Here is a 10,000-nt window from a genome sequence, read left to right as displayed (position 1 = left end):
CACACACACACATGCGCTCACACACACACACACGTGCACACACACACACGTGCACACACACATGCGCTCACACACACACACACACACTTGATCCATTGGCAAACAGTTGAGCTCACATACAAACCAACAACCCCCAACAACACAAATAAACACACAACGCCAGTGACAACACAAACCAACTAACAGACAGCAAAATCAACAAAAACCAAGTACATAACCGTCTGTGTTTCCACCCTACTTTACCCTTAGAAAAGCCTCAACAACCTCCCAACTCAATAACATAAAAATCAAATTAACTATTAACCACCCCTACTCAAATACCTGCCCAATGGCGCTTATTTTAATGCACCAATCTGCACGTGTGTGACAAAACGTATTCCTACCGTCCAAGCTCTCTTTGCATGTCATACAAACTTCCTACGTCTGCTCTCTGTAGGCACACGTTGCTCCTTTCATCTACAACCCGCAAGTCAAGAGTGAGACACCACCCATCTACTCACACACTAAACTGCATGCATGCTCACTCACCCAGATCGTCAATAGCAACAGCTCCTGTTATATCACTTGGATTACTCTCACCGTCCTCATACACAGCAATGACACGAAACTGATATTCGTGTTTCGGAAGGAGGTTTTCGCACACGAACGAGCAACTGTTGACATTCGAAGCGACAGTTTCCCACGTGTCGTGGTCCATTCGTCGACGCTCGACCGTGTATGAAGTGACCGACGTATCGGTGTTCGACGTCGGCGACTCCCAACAGACTAAAGCCGTCGTTTGTTCTAGTTGGTGAGCAGACGGTTGATACGGTGCAGGAGGGTTATCTGTAAACAAATATTATTCAATCAAAATTGATACCAATTAGGATCAATAAAAATTGATATCAAATTAGGATAAATACAATACAAATCAATTACGATCAAGTACAATACAAATTGATATCAATTAGAATCATACACAATACAAATTGATATCAATTAGAATTATACACAATACAATTGATATCAATCAGAATCATATAAGTACAATACAAATTGATATCAATTACAATCATACAAGTACAATACAAATTGATATCAATTAGGATCATATAAGTGTACCCGACACGATGAGAGTCGCTGACGCCGTGGCGTCGCCGTACTGATTCTCTATTCTACACGAGTACTGGCCGGCGTCGTGTCTCTTCGCTGCCGTTATCACCAACGAGAGAACGTCTCCTCTCTGTCGTATCTTCATACGTGTGCTGACCCCGGACGAATCAAGCTCACGACCATTGTAGAACCACGTGACTACCGGCTCCGGGTATCCATTAATAGAACAAATGAAACTGACTGAACGACCGACGTGGACAAATATGTCGCAGATTGGAGCGACGAAGCTGGGAGGGCCTGTTGATATGATTTCATGATGGTTACAGTGTGATACGTTTTGTTGTGTGTGACTCACAATGGTCTTCGGCTTCTGTTGAGTCGGTTGGTTGTTGTATGTGTTGGGTGAATGCACATGAGACTTGCTGGCTAAGAGGAGTTCGTAAGGAAGCAGATTTCTGTACACACAGAGACAGGAAGTTAGATGGAAGTTTTGTGAGTTAAGAGAGTGGGGATTTGTTGTGTGGTGACCTTGACACGACGTCGAGCGATGAATGCTCGAAGAGCTGAGGAGTTGAGGTTCGTATCTGGGACTGGATCCTGATGCACAGTAGAGAAGATAGTTTAGATGGGCTGTGAACACACACACACACACACACACACACACACACACACACACACACACACACACACACACACACACACACACACACACACACACACATGCACACAGACACAGACTGACAGGCAGGCAGGCAGGCAGGCAGGCAGGCAGGCAGGCAGGCAGGCAGACTAATAAACAGACAGACACAGACAGTCAGACAGACACACGGACTGACAGACAAACAAACACAGACAGACAGACAGACAGACAGACTAACACAGACAGACAGACAGACAGACAGACAAACAGACAGACAGACAGACAGACAAACAGGCAGACAGACAGACAAACACAGATAAACAGACAGACACATAGACTAACAGACAGACAGACAAACAGACAGACAGACTGTGCACCACTGGATGACAGCGGATACCACCTACTCACATGCAAGACCGGTGGAGGCCCTATTTGGTCTCACGAATCAATTGCTGGGGTGTGGTCTGAGTGCCTTAGGAGCCTCCAAATCCACCATCGACGGGAGCCAAGGAACAGATATGTCACTTCAGATTGCAGGCCTGACATTGTCATGTTCGATTCTGAATCAGCTTCCAACCTCGACCTGGACATCTCTCTAGCCCACCCTTGGAGTGCGGATGCATTTCCAAGCTCTGCTGATAGAACAGGCGTCGCTGCTAAACAACGTGAGAATAGGAAGGCGGCAAAATACAGCCAACAAAAGCTCCCTGGGACTTCAGCTCTCAAAGCCATCCCCTTGGTATTCGAACATTTCGGTGCATGGGGAGAAGAGGCCAGGAACTTCTTGCGAAAGCTAGCAGCTTTCTCATCAGACGAAGTTGGTCAGCCAAACGCACCGGAATTTGTGGACTTCTGGCGTAAACGCTTTTCAGTGCAGCTACAAAAGTGCAACGCACGGGTCATTCAGAAGAAATTGAATGTGTTGTGTGGTGGGTGTCAGATTCCCGAGTCACTCAGCACTCAATTCTTTTATCATTAGTGTACTTTTAGTTGTCTCTTTTGCCTCAGAAAATATGTATACACTTACCTATGAACACTATAAAGCATTTAGCTTTAGTCGAGTAGTTTCTGCTGTGATGTATGATAGTGTGATTGTAAGAAATAAATGATTCTTAACAAACAGGCAGACAGACAGACAAACACAGATAAACAGACAGACACATAGACTAACAGACAGACAGACAGACAAACACAGAGACAGACATAGACACACAGACTAACAAACAGACATACAGACAGACAAACAGACAAACAGACAGACAGACAGACAAACACAGACAGACAGACAGACGTACAGACAGACAAATACTACGACAAACAGACACACAGACAGACAAAAATACAAACACACACACACACACACACACACACACACACACACACACACACAGACAAACAGACACACCACACTTACCTGCAGCCATGCCGACTGAAGACATTCAGCCGCTGACCACCGATGCCTACAACCAAACCAACGTTTACCTCTCAACTCGTGATCCTACACACAAACGTCCACCTGCTATCAGCAATGAGTAAATGCCGAATAAATATCTTCGCATCTGTAGAGATGATGTCAAAACAGTCTTCACCAAACGAATACGAAGCAGACTGAACGTTGTGATGCAGCAGTTGCACACTGTCACTATAGAATGGAGACACTCCACTCAACCTACAATAAATAATCAAATTAATATCAATCAAGATGTTGTATTTCTATTGAGCAAATGATGTACTCACAGTACAAAGACGATTACGCCCACACTCCTGTAAGAAAGAGGAATGAGGGTTTGTTTATGGAATTGGTTGGTGTGTTACGTACCACATGTCTGTTGCTGGACTGACGGGGTCGTAGCTGAGAACCTCTGGAGCTAGAAATAACAAGGATTGTAATGGTCGATGATTGAAATTGTTGAATTGTTAAATGTCTGTCTGTCTGTCTGTCTGTTTTGTTTGTCTATCTATCTGTCTGTCTGTCTATCTGTCTTTGTGTCTGTTGGTCTATTTGTCTGGCTGTTTGTCTATCTACCTGTCTGTCTGTGCATCTGTCTATCTATTTGTCTATCTGTCTGTCTGTCTATCTGTCTGGCTGTTTGTCTGTCTATCTGTCTCTTTGTCTATCTGTCTATTTGTCTATCTATCTATTTGTCTGTCTGTCTATCTATTTGTCTGTCTGTCTGTCTGTATATCTGTCTGTCTGTCTGTCTCTGTCTAGCTACCTGTCTGTCTGTCTGTCTGTTGTCTGTCTATCTGCCTATCTGTCTGTCTGTCTATCTATTTGTCTGTCTGTCAATACATATATTCAAAGAACAACACTATTACATTCTAGTCTGGCCCAAACGGCTGACGCCATAATTTAACTGTCTGTCTATATGTCTGTCTGTTTGTCTGTCTATCTGTCTATCTGGCTATTCGTCTGTCTGTCTGGCTGTTTGTCTGTCTGTCTATCTATCTGTCTGTCTGTCTATCTATCTGTCTGTCTGTCTATCTGTCTGGCTGTTTGTCTGTATATCTGTTTGTCTGCCTGTCTACATGTCTGTCTGTCTGTCAGTCTACCTGTCTGTTTCTCTGTCTATTTGTCTGTCTTTCTGTCTGTCTACCAGTGCTTATCAAGTTTGTCAAACTGCAACCTATTACAAGCCAATCTGCACCTACAATTAAATAATTCTACTTTGCTAATCATTACATGCCTTCCCACATGCTTCTATTAACATACCGAGTGTACATATCTTTAACTAAAATTCTGATTGCAACTACCTTAAACATGGTAGTATTGACATTCACGTTGATGCAGACATGTGCATGCACACACACACAGAGACACAGACACAGACACAGACACAGACACAGACACACACACAGACAGACAGACAGACAGACAGACACACACATGCACACACACAGACACACACACAGACACACAGACACACAGACACACACACACACACACCTGTTTGCAACATAAATATTCGTTGTCATACCTAAAAATTCTGAATCTCCAGACACAATTCTGATCTCTGTGTCTGGGTTCATCCTCTGCGCCTTGTTAAACCCAACCAACTTCACAGCAGCGTTGTCCGGTCTATCAATCATAACATTCTCAGGTTTTAAATCAAGATGAACAATCCCACACTCGTGAAGATAAGCACAAGCTGAGACAATCTGTGAGCTGTATCGACTGGCATCATCCTCTGTGAATTCAGACTGCTGAATAATATGGTCAAACAAACTGCCTTTATGACATCTACAACAAGCAGAGTAGTGTAAGAATGACAAGTTGTGTGTGTGTGTGTGTGTGTGTGTGTGTGTGTGTGTGTGTGTGTGTGTGTGTGTCAGTGTGTGTGTGTGTGTGTGTGTGTGTGTGTGTGTGTGTGTGTGTGTGTGTGTGTGTGTGTGTGTGTGTGTTTGTCACATGTGTGTGTGTGTGTGTGTGTGTGTGTGTGTGTGTGTGTGTGTGTGTGTTTGTCACATGTGTGTGCGTGTGTGTGTGTGTGTGTGTGTGTGTGTGTGTGTGTGTGTTTGTCACATGTGTGTGTGTGTGTGTGTGTGTGTGTACGTACATGTGTGTGTGTGTGTGTGTGTGTGTGTGTGTGTGTGTGTGTGTGTGTGTGTGTGTGTGTGTGTGTGTACGTACATGCATGCATGCGGGTGTGTGTGTGTGTGTGTGTGTGTGTGTGTGTGTGTGTGTGTGTGTGTGTGTGTGTGTGTCACTGTGTGTGCATGTATACATGTCACACAATGTACTAAACTAATTTTCAACCATCTGCATCGTCCTCACATCCCACAATTTCACTCAAAACACAAACAATTTTGCAACCAGGACATCAACGAGAAACTGCTACTCAACAACTGAGTAAGACTCCATTTCCCAACTCTGTGATATCCTGGCAGCAATCAAGACATCTTAACTACACACAAACTTCCATTACAATTCCATGATGACAACAACTTTGTGCTCCAAATGAAAGGAATCCTTCATGTAGACAACATGCTGATGACGTAGACCATTCAAGATGTCGACTTCCTGTAGAGCTTGCTGTAACTGTCTGCTCCTCAAGTGACGCAAATGCTTCGCAGCATACGTCTGACCCGTTTTCAACTCAACGCATTTCTTTATGGGTCCGTACTTGCCCCTGAAATGCAGACTATTGATCATGTTGTATAAATATGTTTTAATATGTTATTACGTGGCGATATCGTCTTGCATTTTGTAGTAGTCTTCTGTGGGTTCGTCCTTTAGTTCTTTCTTTTGAGTTGCGTGGGAGAGTGGGCCGTCATCTGGATGGGAGATACAATAGGGTTATGTGAGATATGAGTGTAAGTTGGATGATATTGGGAGGAAAGTGAATGGGTATGGAAGCAAGTATCAACATGCACACAGACAGACAGACAGACAGACAGACGGCTGGACAGACAGACAGATAGACGGACGGATGGACAGACAACAGACAGACAGACAGACAGACGGATGGATGGACAGACAGATAAACAGACGGATGGACAGACAGACAGACAGACAGACAAACAGATGGATGGATGGACAGACAGACAGGCAGATGGATGGACGGACAGACAGACAGACAGTCAGACAGAATCAAGTTTATTGTCAACAATCTTCACTACTACAAACAGTTATTGTTAAAATGAAATGTTCTACTTGTAGTCCGAGACTATTGCTAATGAGTAAAACACTGAATGTCTCTATCTACTCCCAAAACACTGTCATCTCCTAATGAGCGCACAGAAAGCCTTGACAGCTTCCGCAAAATCACTCTGCTGTTGCATTTTTGAAGAGTAATAGACAGTCTTTTCCTCCAGAAGGTTTTAAACTCTACCGCAATTCTTCTTCCATCAAAGCCTCTCGCCTTCTTCCCCAGTTCATTCATCAGCTCGTCAGCCTTTAAGCCCCATCTGCCGAAGTGTTCAAAGACGAGTGGGACAACTATAGGCTTCGATCCATCCGCAAGCGATTCCTCTGAGTATTTTTTTGACTTTGCTGCCTCTCGTTTAGCTGCTGCATGGCCACCTTCTCTGGCTGCACCTTTAATAATGTCTTTGCTCCAAGGGTGAGCTATCGAAACATCACATTCTTTTGTGATCCCAGTGTCAGTGTCGTAAAGCGTGATGTCAGGCCGGTTTTCGTTGTCTACAAATCGCTGTCTCGGTTCTATTTGATGGGGAATGAGTAAATCGCTTAGGCAATCACTCCATGCAGACACTATGGAGTTATGCGTCCACACAGGTCCACCTCCATATTTACATGTCAAAAGGTGGTAGCCCTCGCGATCCAGCTCAGTTCCACAGTCACACGTCTTAAGCAGCCGGCTGAAAGGCAAACCAGCACCCAACCTCATACAAGACGCTACACGAAATTCATTCGGCTTCAGTGCGTTCTTGTCTGAAGTTGGTATTACCTCTAGCCATGCTCCAGCTCCTTTTCCGTGTAAGGACCTGATCCTTGCAACATGTCTCTCTGAGTTCATGCTTTTGATAACTTCTTCTGATCGTTTATGAGAAGCGTCTACCGTCAGGCGATGTTGCAATTTTCTAGGGTATTCTGTCATCTGCTCTAAGGTGTGAAACTGCTCGTCATCATCTGCACCCGACTTGGGTGGTAGTTTTGCCACCAATGTACGAATAAGTTGTCCTGTATTGCTACCTTCAATAAACCGTTCTAAACGATCTTTCAGAGATGGAAATCTCAATGGCAGTTCTTTCAAAGAGTGTGCCCATGACGCCAGAAATGCTAGGTGAGCCATCTTCTGAGTTGATGATAAGCCAAATCCGCCGAACCCGACCTTCAGAGTGGCCTGGCTCCATCCGGTGTCATCCAATTCGTTCAAACCAACCATGTCAGTGAAAGTAGCCCTTGTAAGGTGGTCATGACAAACAGCTGCATGCAGTAACCTGTCAGGTGGCACAGTCCTAGCCAAAAAATTCAGCCTGGGGACATGACAATGTCTGAGCAAAAGGAGGCCACACTGAGGGTCGTCAAGTTCAAGTAGCTTTGAACACAACGAGCTGCCCATGTTAGCCACAGCCAGGCACCTAGACTGAACATAATCATGATTGCCTACAGGTGACCCCAACACGTCGATTCCATCTTTGCTAACTGGGACACCAGCGCTGAAATTATCAGGAGCAGTGGGAAAATACAATTTGCATTTTTCATCTTTGATTTCTAGACCGATCTCAGAAAGGGATGCCTTCAAATCCAAAAGGACTGCTAAAGCATCTTTTGGTGGTCCCAGAACATAGACATCATCCAGATATGCCAAAAGCGTAATGCCCGGGTGGTTATTCTGAATAACTGTTACAATGGGGTGTAATGCTGCCGAGAACAAAACTGGTCCAAGGGGGTCACCCTGATGGACACCTTCTTCTGACTGCAATTTCACCGTCCCCTGACCGTTGACATATATCAAAGTACTTGGTCTATCATACATTTGTCTCACATGGGCATAGATTTCAGGAAAGTTCTTCTTTGATTCTTTGAGTATGCTATCCCTTGATACCGAGTTAAAGGCGTTTTTTACATCCGTAGAGAGAACTGAACAGTCGGGATTGCTCTCCATGAGAAACGAAATGTGGTGTATCAATAACTCTGCCCCACCACGTGTAGCAGACAGACAGACAGACACACACACAGACACACAGACACACAGACAGCCAGTCAGACAGACAGACAGACAGACACAGACACAGACACAGACACAGACACACACAGCAAAGTCCATTCAGCAAAACACTGAAAACTAGACCTACAACTTCACTATCATGCCAACTGACAACAAAAACGATGCAATCTGTACAAACTAACTCGCAAACCAAATTTTGCCACACACAGCAAGATGCTTGACTACCGACCTAATGCTGGCGATGTCCGATGTCTCGTTCTAATTTCTGGTGACAAGCTTGGCAAGCTCTTTCCAATTACGTTCACTCCATGAACCCTAAACTCATAGCTCTGTCCGCTGTTCAACTGAAACACGAGTTTCTGTGTGTCTCTACAACAGGAAGACACTTCTTCCCATTCTCCTGGACTCTCACCAGCCACTCGTTTATCGATGGTGTAGTGGGATATTGGAAGGTTGCCTGTGCTGGCTGGGGGTGTCCAATTTAGTTGAGCCGATTTGGATAGTATGTTGCTGACAGTGATTGGACCAGGAGAACTGGGAACATCTAAGGAATGAAGAGTTGGTTAGTGATGCTAATACATTACTGATTTGTACACACACACACACACACACACACACACACACACACACACACACACACACACACACACATATGCGCACACACACACACACACACACACACACACACACACACACACACACACACACACACACACACACACAGACAAACAAGTGCATAAACAATCAGTTCCAGCCCTGGACTTCATGCATTAAAAGACTGAAAACAAAAAATTTTTATTTAAAATACTTAATAATTAAAATATTTAATAAATATAATATAATATAATTAGTTAATTAATAAAAATATCAGACTGTCCAAGACTTAGAAACGACAAAAAAAGTGTCTAAACTACATATACAAAACGACATGTTTGAGTTACAAACTCGTGTGTGTGTGTGTGTGTGTGTGTGTGTGTGTGTGTGTGTGTGTGTGTGTGTGTGTGTGTGTGTTAGCTTAGATATAAGGGTTAGCTGTGAAATAAACAAGCCTTGCCTGACGAATAAGCAGTCGCGAACAATCTGGTGGCAGTGTTATCAGAGAGTGATGGGATAACAGGTGACAGTGTTATCTCTATAAAATGTCACAGATTCTCTATGACAACACTGGGCATGGCGAGTGTAGCCGCCATAAATAGGCTGTTGCTACAAAGTCTGATTTGATTTAAAGCAATTCAGCACAGTATCTGTACGCAGCTGTGGTCACTTTGGCTCTAAAGAGCAGTTTACTAATTTGGGGTTTTAGTTTTCTGGTCAGCTTACTGCGTCCATACATGTTGTTTGGCATGTTGTAGTCTTACACCTGTCAACATATAACACGTACTGGAGAGAGAGGAATCAGTTCTGCACACGCTCATTTCACTATAATCCATTCTATCATGCAGGTTCTTTTATGGTGACTTGTTAAATTGGAAATATAAAATGGCAAGACATGATACCCAATACCGAGGTTCTGAAGAAATGCAACATGCCTGGAATAGAGGCTCTACTACTACAAGCTTAACTTTAATAGTGTGGCCATCTTGTTCGAATGAAGAATGATAGAATCCCAAGGGCAGTGTTTTATGGTCAGCTG

General features: G+C 44.0%; 2 protein-coding genes across 2 annotated transcripts in view; one reads left to right on the top strand and one right to left on the bottom strand.

Annotated features, from left to right (window-relative positions):
• LOC134194266 (myosin light chain kinase, smooth muscle-like) overlaps nt 1-10,000 on the bottom strand; it is a 24,942-nt gene that overhangs the window by 5,981 nt on the left and 8,961 nt on the right. Inside the window, exons 3-15 of the mRNA XM_062663191.1 lie at nt 8,597-8,911; nt 5,917-6,007; nt 5,659-5,862; nt 4,711-4,973; nt 3,552-3,600; nt 3,470-3,496; nt 3,249-3,401; nt 3,147-3,192; nt 1,621-1,689; nt 1,448-1,547; nt 1,102-1,389; nt 529-825; nt 384-456 (exon numbers count right to left, since the gene is read on the bottom strand). Of these exons, the coding sequence (XP_062519175.1) occupies nt 384-456; nt 529-825; nt 1,102-1,389; nt 1,448-1,547; nt 1,621-1,689; nt 3,147-3,192; nt 3,249-3,401; nt 3,470-3,496; nt 3,552-3,600; nt 4,711-4,973; nt 5,659-5,862; nt 5,917-6,007; nt 8,597-8,911 (1,975 nt within the window). The remainder of the gene's footprint in view (nt 1-383; nt 457-528; nt 826-1,101; nt 1,390-1,447; nt 1,548-1,620; nt 1,690-3,146; nt 3,193-3,248; nt 3,402-3,469; nt 3,497-3,551; nt 3,601-4,710; nt 4,974-5,658; nt 5,863-5,916; nt 6,008-8,596; nt 8,912-10,000) is intronic.
• Nucleotides 2,146-2,840, top strand: LOC134194267 (uncharacterized). Its single transcript, XM_062663192.1, has one exon. It carries the CDS (start codon nt 2,283-2,285, stop codon nt 2,709-2,711), a length of 429 nt encoding a protein of 142 aa, XP_062519176.1. The 5' UTR covers nt 2,146-2,282; the 3' UTR covers nt 2,712-2,840.

Source organism: Corticium candelabrum, chromosome 18 (genome assembly GCF_963422355.1).
Source record: "Corticium candelabrum chromosome 18, ooCorCand1.1, whole genome shotgun sequence".
NCBI classification, from domain to species: Eukaryota; Metazoa; Porifera; class Homoscleromorpha; order Homosclerophorida; family Plakinidae; genus Corticium; species Corticium candelabrum.
The sequence above is the reverse complement of the archived record's forward strand: the minus strand, read 5'-3'. Positions and strand labels throughout refer to the sequence as shown.